Source organism: Sipha flava, unplaced genomic scaffold, assembly GCF_003268045.1.
Source record: "Sipha flava isolate LNK unplaced genomic scaffold, YSA_version1 104_pilon_pilon, whole genome shotgun sequence".
Taxonomy (NCBI): domain Eukaryota; kingdom Metazoa; phylum Arthropoda; class Insecta; order Hemiptera; family Aphididae; genus Sipha; species Sipha flava.
The window spans coordinates 775062-799418 of record NW_020271718.1 but is presented as its reverse complement, the minus strand read 5'-3'; the positions used below and the strand labels follow the sequence as shown (position 1 = coordinate 799418).

Genomic DNA, 24357 nt, shown 5'->3' with positions numbered 1-24357 from the left:
CAACAATTTTATTTTTTTCTTAACAATACTATATAAGCGTTATTCACATCTCAATTCATGTGAAATAGACACGAAGAACTGGATTCGAATCGGCCAATTTATTGAAGATATCAACCATGGTCAAACATCAATCTTATTTAATAATAATTCACAATTAATAAATCATGAAAAAATAAAAACGCAAACTAATGAGACAGGAAAGTTGTCCCGACACGGCGTTGCCCGCGTATTAGTTGGTTTTTTAGCATTTTCGTAGGCCATGTATTAGTGTTATTATGTATGAGAAAATTTAAAAGTAATAGGTAAAGTATCTAAAAGTTGAAATTAAGTACAAACCAAAATATATATTTTCTGAATTTACATTTTATTCATCTTATATTAAATTATTGTTTGTAATCAGTGACCTACTTACAAAAAATACTATATACATTAAAAACATACAAAAATAAATTAAATTATTAAAACTAAAAATTATCTAAGTACTACTTTGTGTACAACATTCCTGGTTAACCTGTCTTTCGCTAACACGAAGAGATTTGATGGTTTTCCTACACGTGAGCAGGCAACATATAGCTGTCCATGTGAGAAACATGTGTTTTCCAAATCCAAACCGCAAATAGACATTGTTTGGCCTTGAGATTTATTTATAGTCATCGCAAAAGCTAAACAAATCGGAAATTGGAGCCTTTTAAACGGTATTGAAGATTCCGACGCTATCAGTGGAATACGTGGCAACAGGACGATATCTCCTTTAAATATTCCCGACAAAATTGTTGCTTCAAGAATATTTTCGGTCATTTTTTTATGACTAAACGTGTACCGTTACATAATTGAGGTGGATTTAAATTACGTAGAAGAATAATTGGTGAACCAATTTTCAATTGAAGGTTGTGTGGTGGCATTCCTGGCAAATCCAGAGAATTCAAAAATTCAGTTGGAAAGTTTACGATTTCGTTTTCATCAATAACTGTGTCGATTGATTTAAAAGACATCAAATCACCGGGCAAAATCTGTTGTATATGGAAGTTAATTTCGTTCACATCAACATTTCTTGCTGCCAAAATAGCACGATTACAGAGCCAATTGTGATCTAAATAATAATTCAATATATCCGGAAAGACACTCTCAATTAGTTCATTTCTCGTTTCAACAACAGTGCAGAAAATATCTGGTAATTTTATGTATTGTGTATTTTGATGCAACTCAATTTCACCATTTCCAATATCCAGCAATTGTTTAGAAAATACTTGTGCTGTTGGATCATTTTGCAATTGTACTCGCATATTCATAGTCAGTCGAAGTGTCTCAACACTTGTCCATAAAATCGTTTTTATCGAGACGGCGCGATTAACTTCAAGCCAAACCAAAATATGAGAATGAGGCAAACCTCGCTTTTGCCACTCAATAGAATACAGCCAGCAACGTGTGTTACCAAAAACTGAATATTTTACGATTAAATTAATTAAAGATTTTAACTTTTGTTTAAACACACGTGTAACGATATCGTGACGATGTATTGATTGTTGGCCTGGTAATAACAAACTTTTTATTTCTTCCCAATTTGGATTACACGTAAATGTAACAAACAAATCAGGTCGACCGTAATGACGTACATAAGTCATCGCATCTTGTATGTATTCCTGCATGCTCCGTGGACTGCCGATGTAGCTTGAAGGTAAAATACATGCAGTTCCGATGTCATTGGCGTTTAAATTTTCATCAATGTTTCCGGTGATAGAAATACACCGAAATACACCATGCAATTATACACATTTATTAAAAAGTTAATTAAAATATTTAAAATATTAAAAAATTTGAAAAAAAACTATCCTATATTTTAAGTTGGACCAAATTACACACGGTGTAAAAAATTTCATCAAAATCGGTCCAGTAGTTTCGGAGATTATCGCGAACATACATCGTGACACGAAATTTTTATATATATAGATAATAATATACTAATAATAGTTATGAAATTACATTTTTTTTTAAATTTAAATAAATTATTTTAATACCAATCAAATGTGAATTTGGTACTAAATATAAGAGTTGTTATATGATAATGACAGATTGAGCTGTACATGAAACTATAAAAGTTTAAACATTTAGGAAATTTTTAAATATATGTACTATAAAGTTATAGACAAAAGTACCTTCAAAAATGACCAAAAACTACATGAAAATCTGATATCGTTTATATCAATAGTTCCTGGCCTTTTTGTATCCGCGTATCACTTAAACATTATGAAAAAATTTCACATACCACTCGACTTCATATCCTTTTTTTTTTTTACTCATCAACAAATAAAATGACATTATTTTACATAAATGAAGCCTTTTTTTATAATTTATTTTAATAATTTAAGTTATATAAATACATACACATAACTTACAAAAAGTAACATGACGTTAAATATTTTGCTCCATATTGGTAACTTAAAATCTTAAATTGTCTTCTGTTTATTTTTATCCTACGCTTTACTCATTTGTAAAATCAGATTAATGATAATAAAAATAAAAATATAATAATTCTTTAAAAAAATTTCTCTGCGTACCACAGATTAGGAACTGTTGGTCTATATGAACAAATTCACTTTGGGTATCTCTGAAAAAATGCTGATTTTAAGAATTTAATTAAAGATAAAAATGTGATGACGTCAATTTTAACTTTTGATGTAAATGTTATTCAAATAATATAACCAAGGTATTTTTTTATAGTTTTTAATCTTTTTACCTAACATCTAAGGTTGCAATGCTTTATACTTAGGTACTTACTTAAATTACAGATGTAGTGAGTACGTGAGTGCATGACGCATAAGTATAGTAAATTTCCAAGACAGTTCATGTGCTAGTATTATGATTTATAACAATTGACGTAATGTTGACCATTAATGAGTAATGACTAATGTGCATGTAATGTTTTCTGAATCAAAGATTAGGTATATGCTAAATTAACAATAGGAAATTAAAATAAAAGTGTTGCATCCCGTCAATTCAGCAGTCTCCCTGTAATAATTAAAATAATAAATTAAGTTAATGAAAATGAAATATAACCACAATTTAACATCAAAAAAATATTTAAATTTCGAAGTCAATAATACAATTATAATATTTGAACTTATTTTCTTGATTTTTTTTTATTAAATACAATTGACAATTATTTTTTTTTGTAATTTTTGGCCTTATACATTATAGTATTATATTATATATTCTCTATGTGTATCGAAAATCTCAATAATAATCACAACAGACTTTTGAGAAGTTACAATTTTTTGTTCTGTAAGATTTTTCAAAAAAATGTATAATAAATCATATTAGATAGTACACAATAACTAAAAAAAATTAATATATTTTATTCATATTATTATCATCTGTAAAATACAGCATGTGTTCATATTTTTATTAAGTTGAAAATGGATACTAAACTATATCATACACTATAATTAAAATCATACATTGATTGATTGCAACTGCATTCGAGCATTGAATTGCAACAAATTAATTATAAAAAAAACTATTCTGATTAGTAAACATACATATTTATCACATTTAATTTTAAATGTATTAGTAATTTATTCAAGATTAATATAAATTATTATTCGATATGATTAGGTAGCTATTAAAACATTATAAACTCTGGTAATTTAATTGGCTCATAAATGGAAACTATTTAATTATGTAAATATGTAGTATTAAATTACATATTCATTGATTGATTCAAATAGAATGATTACACATAAATTAAGAATGTTCCAAAATAGGTTTACTGAAAAATATTTGCAATTATTTCAAAAGCTTTATTTGGTTAAAAAATGTTAAAAAATAATTATAATTATATAAATTATAAATAATCTCAAGAAATTATTTATTTTTTTTAAGAGGCCGTTCTGGTAGCAAAATTCAACCGTAAAAAAATGTTTTTGTACTTCGCATTTTCCTCAGCCTTCGTTAGTCGATGGAAGTGTATTTCAGGATTGTTAGCTCAATAAAAAATTAAAATTTAATTCACTATGTCTACCATTATCAGTACCTCTACCTGGTAGACGTAATGAAATACCTTATTTTTTTATTGGAGATGATGCATTTCCTTTAACAGATAATATAATGAAACCTTTTCCCGGCTTATTTCCTAAAGGCACACCTGAACGAATTTTTAACTATCGACTTTCTCGAGCCCGTCGGGTGGTGTAAAATGTTTTCGGCATTACTTCATCTGTATTTCGAGTTCTCCAAAAGCCACTTCTATTGAATCCAGAAAAAAGCAGAACTAATTGTTATGGCCATAGCACACCATCATAATTTTTTAAGAAGAAATAAAAACTCAACTGATATTTACACACCAAACGGAATTTTTGACTCCGAAGTAAACGGAAACATTATTGAAGGAACATGGAGGAACACCAATAATGTAAAAATATCATCCCTCCTACTAATAAAAAGTGTACCACGTAGATCTACAAGTTAAATGCAAATACAAGAAGAAGTGATGCAATTTTGTAACAACGAAGGTAAAATAATTTGGCAAGAAGAATACGCATAACAAAATACTTATAAAAATAAATTATATTACCTATATATAATATAAAAAATATATTAATATTTAAAAAAAATTATCAGTTTTTTTATCATTTCAATTTTATAATTCACTATATTTTTACTGTATTAAACAGCTAAAAATTAATCTAAAATGGAAATATATATTTTAAATTATTTATATCAGTATAATAATTTTTGAATTTACCATGCATTTTCTTTGACAAGGAGTATCTTTATTGTTCAAAAATGCAAGGCTTTTGAAAGCAAACCAATTGGATTTGTACACATCTTCAATGCCTTAATTAGAGAACCAATTTTTAATTATTACATAATTTAGTTTAGGTTACTGAACTTACATGAACCAGTTCCTACACTTTTCCGATTTATTTTTTTTACATTTTAAAGCGAGCAATTACTTATGTCGTGTGGAAAATAACAAACTAGAAGTCATCCATTCTTTTAATCGCCTATTTTTAGAAGTAATTACTTTAGAAGAAAAGTACTTCAGGTCACTTATAAGTAATAACGTAAAATACGTTACACATTTACTAAAAACTATTTAATGGCAATGAAATTATTATTTTACCTGTATTTTAAAAAGTAGTTGGGTTAGAAATACAAATCAAGTTATGGTGTACAATAATTTGTATGCTTTATTTATTGGTTAATATTTTTAAGCAAACAGGAGCTTAAATTAATAAATAGCTTACGACTTGATAGTTGGGAGTCACGTACTGTGCGCTAGACCAGCGTTTCTTAAACTGTGATCCGCGGGACCCTGGGGTTCCGCAAAGCTTAAGTAATTTTTTAAAAAAATTACTTTAAAATGTCCAGCTAAAGATTAGTAATGGTGAAAAACTGTTTGCATTATAGAAAAAAAATCTTTGTATACTAAATAACAATGTATAAGCCCTATGGAATAGTCTAAATTTATATTTAGTCTAATTTAACTAATTATTATTAAAGTATTATAATATATGTATACAATTATTATTATTTTAATTTTTAATTTTAACATATTTTTTGAATTAAATACCTTTAACACAATATTATTATATGATTATAATTTATTTACAAATAATCTTGAAAAAAACTAAAAAGCTAAAAAAAAAAAAAAATAGGGGTTCCACGATAGATGTGGATATCAAAAAGGGTTCCTGGATAAAAAAGTTTAAGAAACGATGCACTTAGACAGTAGCAAGTCATATAACGGCGACAACGGTCAACTACATTTATGCAAAAAGTTCCGAACGACCGTCAGTGAAATAATAATGTACCGCTCCCGTGATTATGAAACGCGGACTCTGTCACGTAGACGATGGGCGTAGTTACGGTCTGTCGGGACGGCGTCGATACGGCACACAACGCCATCTCTTGAGCGTTGTATATTTTTCGCTTTTACCAGAACGGCCTCTTAAGCAAAATTCACAAACTCTACTTACTCAAATGGAACTTATTATTATAATGTTTTATTGATATCCAAATACAGTTGAATATCCTGAAATCAGCCGTTATTAATCATCCATATTTTTAAATATAGTACACATGAAAGAATCCTGATAACAAAAAATAATATGTTATTATTATTGAATTTGAATAAGAGTTCGGTAATAGGTGTTCAAGTCAGCAAAAATACTTTAAGCAAATAAATTTTACTCAAAATATCTCTGAACCAGAGAAACCTACAATGTATTATTTATGCTTGAATGTTCAAATGATAAACTATAAAAAAAAAAAAAATTATTTATTTATAATATATTTATCGGTAAAATGTATTTAATAATATTATATAGTATAGTATTATCTATTTTAAGTGTTATACATAATACAATTTAGATTTTTTAATGGATATTAATACATACTAATATTAAATAGAATTTGTATACAATAATAATTTCAGTAAAATTAAAAATATATATATATATATAATTCATAGAATTAAATAAAATAACAGTTTAGGAGACATTAAATATAAGAAAAATAATAGACATATTGTCTAAAACAATATTTAACAATTACAACTACAGAAGTGACTTAGACATTGCAATAAAACCATCAATAAATTTAAATAAATTATTTAAAATACTTGGGAAATAAATAATGTTCTTATATAACTGAATGAATATCAACATAAAATTTGATATGCTAATTTAGTTAGTTATCAGTGAATGACAAAAAAAATTGAAAATAATACATAAATATGTGAAATATATATAAACATTAAACATATATAAATTGGTTGAATTTTTTTTAATTCATAGTTTTAATAAATTCGATTGCTGCACAAAACTGAATCCACCAATAATGTTCTTCGCCTTCTAAACGGTCGCCATAAAAACTATTTATATACTGAATAGTTGATAATAAAGAAGGTGGATTTGCCTGAAAAAATACAAAAAAATGTTATATACTTTCTAATATTTAATTATGAATATAAACCAATATCAATTGTTATTACTTTGATAAGAACATAAACGAGAACTGGTACTATATCATCTGCAGCTGGATGCATATTGCCATGTTCACCAGCCATTGACATTAGATTTAATAAGGTTGTTGTACATCGAAATACACACTGTAATTTATCTTTTGGTGTTTTGTATGCTGAAATTGCTGAAATTTCAGCTTGAGCGGAAGGCCAAGGACATTCAAAATGAAATTTCTAAAAAAATTTCATTTTAATATTAAATTATAATTTTTTTTTATCATCTTCTTACTTTAGGAATGCGTAAATCATTGTGTGTAGGTACTATATTCTTGGACAAATTAGACATATGTTCATGTAAAACTCTGAATTAACATAATAGAATAACAAAGTTTAATTGTTACTCAATTTTAATAACAATAAAAATATTTTTTCTTACTGGTCTCTATAAAAATCAGCATCCCCATTAGGATACATAGCTAATGAGTATACTCGACTAATTATTGCTCGTTCAATAGTTAATTTTGCATCATCAATTTGATCAAAACTAGCCCCTACACAAAAAATACAAATTTTACAATAAATAGTATTCTAATAAATTTAATAAATTTAAATAATATACCATATAATATTTAATAAAATATATATTATATATTTTATTTATTTTTTAAAGACCCTTGGCAGCATAGGCCATTGGATACCATATATTATAAAGATGTTGACTTGGTGTATTATTATGTATATTAGTACATAATCAAAAAAAAAATTATTGTAAAATATTAATTAATAATGAATTAGTTTACAGAATTATTACCCTTCCAAATACTGTTGCGTTTCATTTCAACTTCAAGTGTTGACAAAAATTTATTGAGATGCTGATTTTTCTCATCTGCTAATTTACGTTGTTCAAATTCATCAATAAACTCGGACACCCATTGCTCATTTTGCTCTAAAAATATCTGCACACATTTTGTAATCAAAAACTGACTACATACTTCACGATCACATTTGATTTGTTCCAATAATCTTTATAAACAATTAAATAAATTATAATTAATACACATAAAGAAAAAATTTAATTAAAATTTGACAAATCACCTGTTTAATTGAGCTATACTAGTTAATAATGTTTTTCTACATTTTACTAAATATGTTATATAAGGTGCTCTTGACTTATAATCTTCTTTCAATGCAATAATTAATTTTTGACAACTATAAAAAAGTTTTATAGTCAGAAAATAATATAACCAACACACAATTATTATTTCATTTTATTATATCTTACTCGTGTGTATCAAACATTTTCAAGCACCTAATTGTTTCATGAAGTCTGGCTGATAAAAAATGATCATTTAAATTGGTTGCCTCAGCTAGTTGATATTGTAACAAGCCAACTACTTCATTATCTTTATCACGCCAAGTATTCAACTATTTAAAATCATTTAAACATTTTTGTTATTTATTTATTTAATACATTTTTGAAATAATTATATTTACCATAGGTTTGGATTCTGTTTCGTTACACCAGGGTACATATTGTATATCAACTGTACTCAAAACTAGTCGCAATTTTTTTTTTGCATCATCAAATGAGTTTGTTTCTAAATCAATACTTTGGTTTAATTCTGACACAGAATCTTCATCATTTTTTATGCTTCCTAATTTTTGACTAGCATTCTTATCATTTAAATTCAATAAGCTATTGCTTGGTTTTTTACGATATTTAGCCAATATATCTTCAGATGATTCTATTACATTTTTAAATAAATAAAAATATATAATGAACAATTATTAACAAATAAATAAGCAGTTAATAGACCAATTAATGAAATAACTACAAACCATCAAGCAGAGAATTTTCGGATATATTATTATTCAAAATTGATTCATTCCCACCATTATTACTAGATCCTTGCAATGTATCGTAACTGAGTATATAAACGTTAATTAAAAATATTATACTAGCTTATATTGAACAATTTTAAATTTACCTTAATTCATCATTTCTATACCATTTTCCACGGCGATTTTTAAAAGAAATTTTAAAGTTTTTGAAAAAACCTTTTTTATTTTTACTGTCATCATCATATGCTTCTCTATCGCCACGTTCTGCTGTTTTATCAAAACTTATACTTTTGGTTATTAAATTCCCAGTATTATTTCCTATTTTCGTGTTAATCAAAACTGCATTAGTATTAGTTTTCATTGTTACAGTTGAACCGTTCATTAATGCAGGTTTGGGTTTAGTTCCTAGACTACTGCCACTACTACTAGTGGATGCCAGACTACAAGAGCTCATATGTAAGCCAAGATTTGTGTCTCCATCATCAACTGAAGCCTATATACAATAATTAAATTATGAGTACTGTTATAAAATGAAATAACTTGACAGCCATACTTCTTGACTGGATGAAGGATGTGGTCTATGAGAAAGTTTTGATGGTCCAGTTGGTGTTTGTCCAGTTGAAGTAGAAACCATAGAAAATGCAGATCTTGATACATTTGATCCTATATCAGTTCGATTAGATGGAAGATCATCAGGTGAACCAATAAATTTATTAGCATTTGATTCTGCACTACTATCAGAAACTTTTCGTCTTGATGCTCTGTTATTAAACAATGAAGCATTTTCAGACCGTAAAGAACTATCTTGCTGGATTTCTACTATTGGTCTAAATACATTTGGTGCTAAATAAATAAAAAATAAAGGTATCATTAATACAATTACAACATATAACTGATCATAGATATAAAAATGATAAGAATAAAACTTTCTGTAACTTACAGTAATGATAGTTTGAAGAATCATCTGTTCCATCCATATCACCACGGCCTTCTAACTCGTATCGTAACATATCATCAGATCTATAATGCATAGTAAATATTAAATTAATAAGATAGATTTAATAAATATAATCAAAGCTAAAAATAAATATAGGAATATACTAAAACTATAAAGTTAATTATTACCTTGCAACACTAGCTGTATCATCTGTATCAACCTCAGCAAGTCTATCAGTGTCTGAAGCAAAAACGTCCGTACTCCAGGCTTCAGATGCAGTTTCATTAATATCTAATACCTATATTTAAGTACATCATTAATTAGTTACTAAATTAAAGCAATAATATGATAAAATAACTAACTTGTTGATTATTTGGAATAGCTTGAGGAGGTAAAGGTTGAAGTGGTGGTGGAAGTTGAACATTAATTTGAGATCTATCAGATAGATCAAGTATTTCGTTATCACTTGCCAAAACATCCATACTCCATGTATCTGATACCATTGATGACGTAGTTTCGTCACGTCCCATTCCTTAACAACAGAGACAAAGTTTAAAAAATATTCTATACAAGACTTCACCTTTTTACAGTTAATAAAAAAATAATAAAGCTTTTATAAATTATAATAAAGTAATTCAAAGATTTTAAACAAATATATAAGTTATTTTGGGTAGAAAACTGTTATTAATTGTAAAAACTTCATTTTTCTGAATTGAATTATTTAATTTATTTACCTTGCATCTTGGACTTAATTTCAAATTTGCCAAATTTATCATCAAGATCAAATTTACATTGTTTTGCAGATGGATTTATACGAGCAGATGGCATTGGAGGACCATTAGCTACATCTTCATTTTCAGTAACTTGTGATGAAGGTGTATCGCGACCTTATTAAACAAAAATAAATAACTATAAGCTTAAAATTGAAAATAAATAAAACCAACCTGATATATTTGGGGTTCCTCGTCCTGATACGTTTGCCGATACCATATCTGATAAATTATCATTTTGATCTTGATCAAGTTCTACAGATGATGGGACGCTATGATTAGATGCAGCTTCTGAGACAGCTTCTAAATAATCGCTAGTATTGCCAGTATCCACTGATTTTCAATTAGGATACATAAAAAAAATATTCATTACTTTGCTGTTATAAAAAAAATTAAGTTATTACAATGAAAATACAACTGAAATGACTAGGAATAAACCTAGTGTAATATTAATTGGAAAGGTTTAGCGTTGACATTTTGATTTTAATTTTATTTATGTTTAAATATATTTTTGTTCAAATATACAATGACTGCTTTATTTCAATAATGTGCACAACTAATTTATGAATTGTTAATTCAAAGATATTTTAGTAATTATGATTAGGTCTTTGTTTATATCAAAATAATATTCCTTAAAAGCAATTTTTTATATTTTTTTTTGAAATCATATTGTTAAACTAACAAAATATAATGAACAATTCATAGGTATTATAACTTGAGTATGATTGAAAAGTAATTATAAAAAATTATTTATAAAACTAAATACTTATCAGAAGTGTATCACAAAAAATAATTCATTTTCATAAACTTGATATAAATAAGGTAACTATAATGCATTATAATAAATTCCAAAAACTTCAAAACTATATAAAATAAATATCCTCAACTCATGAACAAGTTCACTATAATTATATTTTGAATCTAAATTACAATTTTAATAGTTAAACAATTCTTATGTTAATTAGTTTATAATACATGCAAGTATAAGCTGTAATATTATAATATTTATCAAAACTGTTATTATCTACTTAATCCTTATAAAAATTGAAAAAATAAAAATAAAATTGGTACTCATAATGATGTCAACTAGAATAAATTTTTTTTATATATTTTGTCCTTATATTTATGTATATCATAATTTATCACATATTATTCATCACAAATTTATTTTTATTATTGTTTTCATTGTAAAAACCTTAATAAGATAAATATTAATTTTAAGTGTTGATTCTTACCAATTGAACCTTCATGAGAAACAGAATGTAAAGGTTTTTCTTTTTTCTTTGTAACTTCATATGATTTGTTGTTTTGCTCATCATTTTCTTGGGAGTTAGATTTTTCAAGTTCTAAAACCTTATATTCTGGCAATAAGCCAATAGCTGAGTTAAATGTATTCTCAAATGGAATAATAAGAACTTTTTTATCAAAATCTTTTTTTGATTTGTCATCATCGTTATAATCTCCTCCTCCAGTGTTTGAAAAATTTAATATATTTGTACTTGGTAGTACTTTTCCAAAAGATGTAGAAGCTAAAGAAATATTTAATTTGATAAAATATATTTACTATTATAAATAATAATAATAAAAAAAATAAAAAAATTTAATATGAATATCTCACCAGTTTTACTCAGTAAGCTAAGTTTTTTTTGTTCAACAGGTAATTGAAATTTATCATTTGAATTAGTATCAGGCCATATTATTGGTATATTCATTAACAAATCAGCCAATTCTTTTTTATCAGACTCACTTAATGTACCATCATTAGAAACCACGTGCAAAAAATTTATCTAAAAAACGTACAATATTTTAGATTTAGATTTTAATAATAAATAATTTTCTTACAAATGTTTGAAGTTCTTCTTCAGTAAATAATGCAACGGATCGAATTAAGTTTTCTAATTTAATATTTGGGTTTACAGTCAGATTTTCATCATTCAAAGAATTTCTTGATGACGTTTTTAATAGTGCTTCCACTATGCTAGAAATGCAATCCTTATTGAAGTGTTGATACAAATCTTGTACTTTGTTATCTATTGGTTCATATTTGCACATGGCTAACACTTGAATTATATTTGCTACTTGAATAAGATTATACCGTGCAATTTGAGTAATATCAGCATCAGTAATCCCATGTGGTTCAGGATTTACAATTGCTGGACAAATAAAATATGTAAATACTAGATTTACACAGATACCATAAATCTAAAAATGAAATTTGTATAAATATAAAATTATATACTGTAAAAAAAAAATTAAAATATAATACCTGTTTTTCAGTCAAAGTACTTCCTGCAGTTAATAATGTATGGATTTGCCTAACGAGCCAACATACTGAACTTGGAAAACAATAAAGACTTTCATTAAGACTGTTAATAAATTTTGATGCAATAGCCACTAACTGTTCTACAATTGACTTCCTGTAATTTTGTAATTTTAAATTGTATTCTGAACTTTCTTCTCGATTGGACGTTCTCAAATGAGAAAATCTAAAATTTTAAAAAATTACAATTAAATAATGAATAAAACATACATTTTAATCAATTTTTTTTAAATATTATTTAAAAATTTACTACCATACTATACTAAACCGATATAATTCTATAAAATTTAGGATTATAAATTTGTTTATTAATTAATATACTAGTAATCTCATGACCTGAAAATGTAATGCTTTATACATATTTTAATAATTTTATATTTTTATACAGATAACACTGCTGCACATGAACTATCAAATCAAACATGGTGCGTTTGTTGTTTAATATTTTTTAGACATATTAAAATAAAATTAATAACATATAGTATCGCATATATTTTATGTTTTTTTTTTTTTTTGTGAATGATCTTAATTATTGATATCCTATAGAATGAAATTTAAAAAAAAATAAAAATGTTCTTACCTTATTCGAGCTTTGTCTGGGTCAATATCAAGGTACTTTTCTTCATCTTTCAACAATTGCATAATAGGATCATGAAAAGCAGCAGTCAAAAATAACTTAGCGGAAAATAAACTTCCATGGAATGCTGAATACAATCTTGAAAAAGCACAAGAACCATGACTTAATACCCTGAAAAATTATTAAAGCTTATTAAATTATAAAATTCTTAATATTTATTTATTTTCTAAAACATGTCTACAATTTTAATTGAAAACAAACCTATGAGGGTTATCTGCAGGAATTAATTGTAATACAGCCAAATGTCTAAGTAATTTTAAAATTAAAACATTATCTTCTGCCATTAAACATGATCCAAATATTCCAGATATAGTGCAATTAACAACTTCTGGCATTTTACTAGATAACAATCGATCTCCAGCAGATAAACAACATGCTAGAAGTTTTGGACTTAAACGCAATTTTTGCACAAGAACACCAAATGTTTGTGAATTCTATAACAAAATTGAATAATTAGTTTATTTATTTTTAGTAAAACACAGACTTACTTCATAGCCAATAGATTCATGAGCATCAATAAAATGTGCATCATCTAAATGATGAGCAGTTTCACAACAATCAGCAGGTGTACAGTCAGGATTTGATATTACTAGTTTGTTAAGATTAATTCGTTGCTGAGTTGTTATCCATGCTTCTTGTGCCAATCTATTTGATACACTGATTACCTGTTGAATCAAAAATTAAAAGCTGTATATAATAGGTCGGTTTTTGTGATTAGACTTATTATGAATGAAGTGTTATGGTGTAAACATGGCTGTTTATTAAATATACTAAAACCTAAGTGTGCAATACAATACTTACTTATAGAATTTATTAAGTTTTTCTACAAAGTTAATCATGAAAATGCACACTTAGTATATTGTTAACAGGTTACCTGTTCATTGAGCGTTTGTAAGTTATTCAACTCATATTGGGTGAAAAGTCGTTCTTGACGCATATGTGTGGCCAATTCCATCAAATGTTGCAATAAAGTCTGTTCTTCCATTGTTCTAGGTTTCTGCACATGAGGTGAAAAATAATTAATTTGTATCGAAGACAAGTAATCATTAGTAATGAACTGTTCAACAGCACTGAGACTGGTTTGATTGAAAGAGTTTAAGTGAACAGAGAGGTGACATTGATTAACAAGTTAAACAGCATATTGATAACGAAAAGAACTTAAAACTATTTAAGAGTCTATTTTTCATTATTTTATTTACGTCTTTACACCAGCGAAACGAGAGTTGACCCGATTGGAATTCGGTATTTAATAACATCTACTGATAATTCCCTACGGTCGCGAACATATGTGTTTATTATACTTCAGTCGTGCATTATAATACCGTGTAATTGCTTCGGTCCGAGGAGCTGCAACGCAGGAACTAATTAGACAATTTCGTTAACGATGATAACAGTGAATTATAGGGCTGTAATCGACCGAAATGAAAAATTACGCCAGTCCTATTAAATCATCAACTACATGAGCGATTAGCGGCCAACGATTCCGGCGAAACAACAGAACACACTACATGATACGTATACGTATATAAGTCACAATATTGTACTCGAACGCGGTCGTTTTGACATTCTACAACTCTGCTAGTCCCCGACAACGATGGTTCGCGATGTGCAAACTGCAAATTGCAAGTACGCACACACACACACCACACACACACACACGCACACACGCACAAGCGCAGAATTTGTGTACAAATAATAATAATAATAACGCTAACAAAGTACTGGGACATATGACATTACTGATAAGGGATAGTGAAAACAAACACGTTTTAAATAAAAAGCAGCGGAAGTGGGAAACAAATAAATCATCTCGTGCACAGCTGCTGCAGATAACGCTGTAGAGACGGTCGCGAACAGCGTATACTTATAGGTGTGTTATTTCGTGGTGGTGGTGATGGGCACGATTATTATTATTATTATTGCGATTGCATCCCTTTGTGATTGCGTAGCTTAGTTCTTGTGAATGCTCATTATTTGTGGCTCTATCTAGAAACAATATCGTCGGCCAAACGTGGGATATTTGAAAAACCGTACTCGCATAATACTCCTACTGTTTACCATGCGTGTACGTATTACCATTGATTATAAACAATATAGTATTTGATTACTATAGTAATCAACGGTATTACTTTAATTCTTATATATTACAATATATCTATAATATTATTAGTTTCGAGCTAAAATCTTGGTAGTAAAAAAAAAAAAAAAAATGTATTGGAATCGAATTTAATTTTACGAATTCTGAATTCTATATTTAATGTCGATGCTTACGAGGGTTCAAGATGCGCATATGAAGGCGCGTACACAGGCAAGGTTTTAGAAGTTCAAACCCTCCCCCTACGCGAAATTCAGGAAAATTATTAAATATGTTCCTATAGAATAAAATTGGTTTATATATTATACATGTATGAAAATGTACAACCTAACAACACATTCAAAATATTTTTTTGTGTACGTGCCTGCGTATGAATATCAACTATTTACACGTCAAAAGCGTATATTATTCCCTAAAAATACCAAAACCAAACGTGAAATCCATAATAACACATACTTAGTCTTCACTTATGAATTTTATTAAAAAAAAAAAAAAAATGTCGATGGTAAAAATCACACTCACCTATATTTGATGTACGGTCTTAAATCGTCGACGAAGTGATTAACGAGGAAACTATGAGTTTTATGACGGTGTCATTTATTTTTCACAAAACACATTTTTCAGACCTGTATCACATGTCTTACGTGACATAATTATGTAATTATTAATTCATTTAAGATTTTTTTTTTTTTTCTAAATGGCAAAAACATTGGTAAAATATTACACAGTTGACAAAAATTTTTTACCATAAAGATTTAATGATACACATGTACAATAAACTAATAAAGGTAATAACTATTAATGAATTGTGTCAGCAACAAATAATTCTAACATTTATAATTGACTCATTAAAATGGACAATCGTGCGTTTTTACTACTACAAAAAAGAAAAATAAAAAAAAAATAGCTACGAGTCGTGGTACTTTTTTGTTATCCCTACTACCGCGACTACTCAATTCTGTTATCTCAACTACTATAGCACTATCCAGATAGTTCTGTATTTTAATACATAATACACGTCGTGAATTGCCATCTATATTATAATGAATATTATAGCGTTTTCTATATATTTAATTAATTACACTACACTTGTGTAGTGATATCACACCCCACGGGTGTACCTAGCTAATGTGCTACACTGGCGTATTAAGTGGAACATGATAACATATTCAATTTACACTGGTCAGTGCTGTTAAAAATACCATTTCAAATTTGGTTTATTCTAAATATATATTGTTTTTATTTTACTATTTCATACCTATTACCTAATTCATTTAGCATGGACGCTGTTGAAGACGTTGAGGTTTAGTTCCATTTAAATAATAAAATAAACTATTTTTGAATACCAACAAATATGGTGCAATTAAACCTCTCACCAAGTATGTATTTATAACTAATTTATAAATTCGCGATTATCTAGGACGCACCGGTAGTCAAGATAACAGAATTGAGAGTCATGGCATCGAGCGATAGTAGGGGTATCACAAAAGAACCCAAGTCGTGCAATGATTTGCCTCCGTTTGAACATTTGAATTTGGGCCACATCACCAAGTCCCACTTCAAAATTATGTTGAATTATGTTAAAAGCTATATTGAAAGGAAGATAATTTTTCTTATTTTATTTAAATTACTAAACAAAATGGCTTTTAATTTTAATAGGATTCCGGGTTCATAGATAAATAATTTACGTTTATTAGGAATTTCAATCTTAGTGTAATATTCTTCCTATTAAACTATGCTACAATGAATAAGTTCCTAGAAAAAAATGTACAACTGTGTGGAAATATATGAAAGTTTGAAAGATGTTCAATTGTTTTTATAAATCTTACATTTTATTATAAATGTAGATTTTGTATCAAAAAATTTCGTATTATTTTAGTGTTTACTTATGTAACTAGTATTAAACTGTAAGACTATATATCTATTGGGATGAAATTACATCTACTACAAATTGACAAACCGAATGAACTATTTGAGAGAGGAAACATTATTAATTTTGTAAATTATTATTGTGGAAGGAGAAGTATTGAATAACACGTAGTATGTAATAAGTGGCAATTTTTTTTTTTGTTATTTCAAATCTTTACGAAAATGAATTATTATACAGTACCGCAAATAATTTTATTTTTAAATTTAATTTGTACAATAAATAGTGTATATTGTGTAATGTTCGAGCTATTAATTTTTTCAGACAAAAGGCTCTTTAGTAAAAAAAAATAATTGTTCAGTTGCTTATACTTATTCCTACGTCATAACTTATAATATAGTAAACGTATATATAATAATTAATAAAATATATCAATAAAAAGCCTCAACAATACTCGATGGTCAACTCGAAACGATGCATGTTTAAATATATCTCAAAATTGGGAAGAAATCATTAAAGCATTAAAACCAATCATCGAAGATTCAATAGAAAAAGTACAAATCGAGTGTTTAACAATAGGAATTTTAAAACATTAAATAAGTTAGAAATTGGAATATTAATAATTGTTTGGGGAGTTACGTTGCAACGCTTTAATAAACAAAATCATACAAAAAAAGTTTCACTTGATTTACATACATAAGCGGAAATTTGGTGAAATTAGTGGGGGGGCTGAGCATTATTTGCTTATTACACCTATAGGTACTCTGTACGCAATTATTTATTTCAACAAGGCAATTTACAAAGTTTGAAAATTTGACATACTCAAAAATGTAACCAAAAAAACAATTAGGTGCCTTATCTTAAACATTTTTGGAGTAGGTATTCTAAACAGAAATTATTAATTAAATGAAACAACCAATGCAGGTATTATTACATATTATTAATATTACATTAATTACGATCGTTCCAAGTCATGACAACAAATTAGTAAAATCTTACGAATTTGATTTAATTTTTATCACAGAATATTTTTTTTTAATTCAGTTATTAAAAATGCATTTTACAATTATAATAATTATTGTTTTTTTAGTCGCTTAACAATTTTAGGACTAGGGGGGCTAAGACCTGTACATTAAATTTCTGGAAGGGGGCTCAGTAACCCTCAACCTCTCCCTCCCCGATTTCCGCTTATGATTTAAAAAGTGTGGTATAATTATACAACTTTTTCATCCAGTATGATCTAAAAAACTGTTTCAATCACTACGAACAAATTAAAAAAACAAAGCCGTGGGGTGGCTTTTTGTAATTGCATTAGGATCTGAAATGTTATTACTACGCTGATTATTACTAACTGATAATCAATAAGACCCCTTCTTGAATGAATGAGAAAAAAAGAAATCGCAAATGACAAATTATGTCTCATTATTTTACTCTTAGGCAAACTAAAAAAGTCTTACTGCATACAGATTTTTACCAGTTAAAAAAAAACAAAAAAATAAATAGATTCTGTAGTGTAACATGTAGGAGGGGATGGGGGCAGAAAAATATCAATACCTGGGTGCCTAATTTCTAAATACTTCTCTACATCAGTGCTTATTTTAACTAATATACTGAGTGACACAAATGTCGCTTAGAAAATATTTTTGTCGTCTAGAAGATGATATGTTAAATTATTGGGCGACAACGTAGTTTTGGTAAAAATTAAGGTTATTGGGTGTATAATTAAAGTTATTAAGGCATGGGTGTAGCGATGGTGGGGCAGGGGGGACTTGCCCACCCCTGCGCCTTAAACTGAATTATATTTGTTTATACCAAATGTGTAAGTTTTACATTAAAATCAAAAATTAAATAAGATATAATTCTAAAAATAGTTTAGTGGGACCGAGTGATATCTACACGTGTAATCGTTTTGACGTTTTATGGGTTATCTAATGGTCTATCTGTAGATTATTTGAACTACGAGTTTAACACTAATAATTTTATGTTTTTGCCCCTCCCTGATTCAAATTTTAGCTACGCCCATGTATTAAGGTGTTTGTAAATATTTTAACTATTTATTAGTAGTTCATTATGCTTGATTTTGTAATTTGTTTATCATTTTCTTTGATGATTAGAAGTTGAAACATAAATTATATTGATTATCAGAATATCTACAATGAAAAACCCATAGATTTAAGAAGTCTATTATATGTCTATGGGAAACCCATGCGATAAAAATCATATGATATTGTATTCTTTACATTGTTCTGAAAAAACTTCATTGTGAACAAACGTGTTCACGTTTATATTTTGTGAAGGACACGCGAACGTCACTCGCTTTTTCAGGTTGAACGTGAACTTGAACAATGTTTATGTATATTTTTATTGAATTTGAACATCCCAAAAATCGTTAAAAAAAAAAGCGAGCGACGTTCATGTGTCCTTCACATAATATATATGTGAACACGTTTGTTCACGATGACGTTTTTTTCAAGATGTTCAAATTAATTTTACTATCATCCTCTTATGGCTTTATGACTATAAGAGTTATAGTCGCCTTGACCAACTCTTCCCAGTTTGTAATTTAGGTCTTCATTTATGCCATCTCTCTAGCCATAGCAAGGGCGTATTTGAGGGGGTTCGAATGGAGGCATTTGCCCCTCCTCCCATGGTTCGTATTTTTTTTGAATATAATACATTGATTTATTTAAAAAATGTTATGTATAAATAATTAATAATATAAATGACTAGTCTATCATTATAATATGTTATCATTATAACAGGAACAGGAACAGGAACAGCTGTAGGTTAAACTGTAAATTATTTTTAAGTTTGTATTGAAGAAAAATTAGTTTCGCCCCCCCCTGTCCTCAACTCAAATACGCCCTTGAGCTATAGACGGATCTACGGGGTGTGCCGGGTGTGCTTTGGCACACCCCAATATGAATGATGCGAATAAAAAAATTTAATAATAACAATTAGGGGTCTCAAACGATACCGATATCGTTAGATTTTTTTTAACTATTTTCGATATCGATATCAAGTACAAATATCATGATATATTTAATATGGATATCTAAATAAATATCGTAATGTAGGTATATAGAAAAAATCACTTAACGAGGAATGGGGTGGGGCCAGGGGCATAGGTATAAATTATTAATGGGGGGGGTTTGAACCCCCCAAACCCCCCCTTACCTACGCCACTGGGTGGATCATTTATTAAGGATTTGTGTGTAGGTAATTTCATGATTCAACGCATTATGCAGTGTGTTAGTATTATTACTTAGTAGTAAATTAATAATTATTAATTAATAATTATCGCTATTCATAAGTAAGTAAATTCATTGGGGATTAGGTACTCTTTCACTCGCACGCGCACGCATATGTCATATATGCGACTACTGTTTAAGGTATAAAACTATAAACTATAAAATATAATATTTAATATTTATTATTTTTATTTACAATGTATAGGTCGACCGGACCTAATATAACGTAAGTAGCTCATTAGAAATTTTTATTTTATTAATATTCACATATTCTGTAAATCCACTTTTTTTAATTTTTAATTTGTTCATAGAGCACAGATATATCATATGAAGATGAAAGTATAGAAAAAAAATAAAAATAAAATTCACACAAAATAAATCATACCAAAAGGACATTGTGGATTTTTTTATTTTAATTAATTTACTTTATATTCATATTTATGATATTATTATGATAATATAATAATATATATTTATGATAAATTTAAAAAAATTGATGTCTACTTTGTTTTTTTTTTTTTTATTACATGTTATAGTTTTGATAAATTATTGATACCGATTGAATTTTCGATATATACCAAGGTATGTACTATGTATAAATATTAGAAAATACTAAATACTAAAAAAAAATAAATAGGTTTTTCGATTTATTAATATGTTGATACTTCGATTCCGTGATAAAATATTGGTTGTATCAATTCGATATCGATATTTAAAAATATATCGTTTAAGACCCCTAATAACAATTAAGAATATACATCTTATGTATTGAAAAAAAATTATGAAAACTAAAGTCCATCTGGCCGTTCTATCTAGCCGATTTCCGATTTTTTTTTTTTTTAAATATAAAGTATTTCAATCATTGAAATTTACTCAACTTCCACCAACGCGATTGGCCATCAACAGTGGAGCATGCTCTTTCTTTTGAGCTATTAACTGCTTAAATTCGTTGAGTTTGAGGAAAGTTATGTGTGTACAATCAACTTTACTTTCAATTTTTTCCAAATACTGCATTCTCATTAGCTCTTACCCTGTGATATAACAATAAAAAACTCATAAACAATACTAATATTATTACTTATATTAGCTAATATTGTCTGAAAGGAAGCATGTAAAATGATTTTATGTAATAATTACACCATCTCATACATAGTAGGTACCTATATTCTAATGCTGCGGAACATATATTTTAATAAACACTCTCTGTCATTTCGATATGTCTTTCAATTTTCGATATTATACTCATTTATTGTTTTGTTAAAATGTGTTTATTTATTGATCTATTGCAAATTTTCGCAATGGGTATACTAGTATACATTAATTAAATTTTAATTTTTTGTAAGTAATACTGCAAGTGTTCAGAATAAATCTGAAATAACAATTACGAGTATTTTTTACCAATCGTTATTTTACATTATTAGCGAAGCCTTTATTTTTAAAATTATATCATTACAAGGTCTACACGTACTTGTTTATTATTATATTCAATGTTATTGTCGTCTACATGATAATATCGTTCTAATAGTGGTTTAATAGTGGTGGTAGGTAACTTTTTTTAGCTAAAATATTGTCTTTTCTTGGAAACAGACCCAGTGCTAATGTTTAACAAAATAATACTTTTGGTATTTTTTATTTCATTCGACGTAATGTTAATCATGCAACTCACAGACACTAGGTAAAATTATATAATTATCGATAACTTTATGTTCAATAACAATTTGAATTTGTTTATAGCCTCCCCTTTGTATTTAAAAAAAAATAATTTCAAAAAATGACAGATCACACTCATATGTAAAACTTTGGGTCCGCCTATGTCTCCAGCATTTAGGCCTCCCTTGGTTTGTTCCTTTCTGATTGACAATCCATGGTTGGTCTAGCTTTGCTTGTATTGCTTCTTTCCGTTTAACATGACCGAACCATTTTACTCTTTGTCCTTTTATATAACTTGTTCTCATGGGTATTTTTGTACTTTCCCTTATCTCTCTAATTTTTCTTTCTACGCCAGCATTTGGCTACATCATCATATACAGGTCCACATAGTTTTTTAATACTTTGTTTCGAAAGTTCCTTGAAAAACTTAAAGGTGATCGTGTACGCTTTAAAAAAATTAACATGAACGTAAATGAGTACAATTTTTAACTGAACGTTCCGAACACTGATTATATATAGGTAAAATACAAGTTTGCATCGTACTATTAGAGTTTCTAAGGTTTGAATATTAAACACTGACATTTTTTTTATTCTTATAGGTTCATATAATAGTTTTTTGTTATTAATTTTATTCATTTTGATTAAATGCGTGGAATTTTTTTTTTCTGACGCCCAGTGAAAATTTCATAAAGTATACACTGCCCTGTGTTCATTGTACATATACACGCATAGCACATGTGACGGAAATTAGAAATGCGTACAAACCGCATTCGTCATTCGCAATCATTATAACGTTTAATACGTAACTCAATGAACAATGTGCGGTGTTATGGTAACACGTGAACAATTGTCAATTTATCGTAATGACATTAGATGGTGATTGGACAGTAGAAGAGGGACGACGAGGGTTTCGTGTGCTAATAATGTTAACGGCCGTGGACGTTGACGAAAACTGACGTTTGAAAAGGGCACGGGTCGCAGTCTAAACATTTTTCTGTTTACTTGCTAATAACTGTCCGACATGCAACCGAACGTCCTGTGTGAAATGTCACCGTCACGATGATACAATTGAATTATGTACTGTTAAACGGCTTGTAATCTAATATATATATATATACTCGTATAAGAGTAGTGAAAACGCTCCGACGATTATTAACCTTTCGAATTTCGATCGAACCAAGGATCGTCAGTCGAACACACTCATCGCTTACACGTCTCGTGTCATATCGAGTCTAAAGGATCATTGTTCAATTCAAACTACAAAATAACAAGAAAATACAATGGATTTTTACCGTAGACGGACAGAGGCTTATTTGAAAAACTAGAGTCCACACTTGCATAAGTTTATTTTATTACTTATTTTCAACAAATACTCTCATGAAAACGTCCCGCGAAAAACGTATTCTATGATCGTTTTTTTATCTACTACATATATGTTCACTGAGAAGGTGTCATCATTTTCGTGTAGGTATACAAAAAAAAAAAAAATCTGTTTTCTAAGGGGTTCTCATCACTTTCCACTAAAAAAAAAAGTTTACGATTCCTTACCATGTTGTAAAATATGCATTATACATCAATGGCGTAGCCAGAAATCTCACAAGGGGGGGGGGCACCAAATGTAATATACTTATGTGAATTGACAAATTTAAATTCGATTGTAAATCTTGGTAAATTCGTAATAACAAAATTGCATATTTTTTTTAATTCATCACAGTATCACACAACAAAAATAACAGATAACAATCATGGGCGTCCCCAGACATTTTTCTAAGGGGGGCAAAATTAATTTAAAAAATAAATGAAAATTTTTTTATACATTTTATTTATAGTAAATTATTATATTTTATCATTATTAAAATTATGAATTAAAACATTACAATTAGGTAGGTATTATTATTACAATTAAAACATTAAAAAAATATTATTATACATTATTCTTTTTCATTAAATATAAATTTTAATATCCGCGGACATTTTGAATTTTACCAATTTATGTAGAAATAACATTATTCCAGGGGGGGGGC

General features: G+C 27.9%; 2 protein-coding genes across 4 annotated transcripts; both read right to left on the bottom strand.

Moving 5' to 3' along the window:
• Positions 1–409: 409 nt before the first annotated feature.
• On the bottom strand, positions 410–1510 carry LOC112682953 (ATP-dependent DNA helicase pif1-like). Its single transcript, XM_025553750.1, has one exon. It carries the CDS (start codon positions 796–798, stop codon positions 472–474), a length of 327 nt encoding a protein of 108 aa, XP_025409535.1. The 5' UTR covers positions 799–1510; the 3' UTR covers positions 410–471.
• A 5037-nt stretch (positions 1511–6547) lies between these two features.
• On the bottom strand, positions 6548–16234 carry LOC112682890 (GTPase-activating protein and VPS9 domain-containing protein 1). Of its 3 annotated transcripts, none has more exons than XM_025553658.1 (25): positions 14670–14786; positions 14345–14467; positions 13959–14135; positions 13672–13904; positions 13414–13581; positions 12780–12999; positions 12356–12715; positions 12132–12300; positions 11749–12042; positions 10688–10846; positions 10478–10630; positions 10106–10275; positions 9932–10041; positions 9747–9826; positions 9360–9649; positions 8953–9299; positions 8804–8889; positions 8459–8709; positions 8247–8389; positions 8060–8173; positions 7776–7987; positions 7401–7515; positions 7254–7326; positions 6995–7198; positions 6548–6918 (listed from the first exon to the last, which is right to left on the bottom strand). In XM_025553658.1, the coding sequence occupies exons 1-25, from the start codon at positions 14724–14726 to the stop codon at positions 6787–6789; spliced, it is 4440 nt and encodes a 1479-aa protein (XP_025409443.1). In that variant the 5' UTR covers positions 14727–14786; the 3' UTR covers positions 6548–6786. The 3 variants fall into 3 exon arrangements, with proteins under 3 accessions (XP_025409443.1, XP_025409457.1, XP_025409449.1); XM_025553672.1 differs by lacking the exon at positions 14670–14786 and adding an exon at positions 16088–16234 and having other exon boundaries at positions 6787–6918; XM_025553664.1 differs by lacking the exon at positions 14670–14786 and adding an exon at positions 14793–15350 and having other exon boundaries at positions 6787–6918.
• Between the last annotated feature and the right edge of the window lie 8123 nt (positions 16235–24357).

What these genes read in the sequence shown, in the direction of transcription:
- LOC112682953 (XM_025553750.1), bottom strand. Translation starts at nt 798, where the DNA reads ATGACCGAAAATATTCTTGAAGCAACAATTTTGTCGGGAATATTTAAA.
- LOC112682890 (XM_025553658.1), bottom strand. Translation starts at nt 14,726, where the DNA reads ATGTTATTAAATACCGAATTCCAATCGGGTCAACTCTCGTTTCGCTGG. An exon ending in CGAAAATTCTCTGCTTGATG is followed by an intron (nt 8,710 to 8,803) that starts GTTTGTAGTTAT and finishes AAAATGTAATAG; the next exon opens with AATCATCTGAAGATATATTG. An exon ending in ATGATTTACGCATTCCTAAA is followed by an intron (nt 7,199 to 7,253) that starts GTAAGAAGATGA and finishes AAATTTTTTTAG; the next exon opens with AAATTTCATTTTGAATGTCC.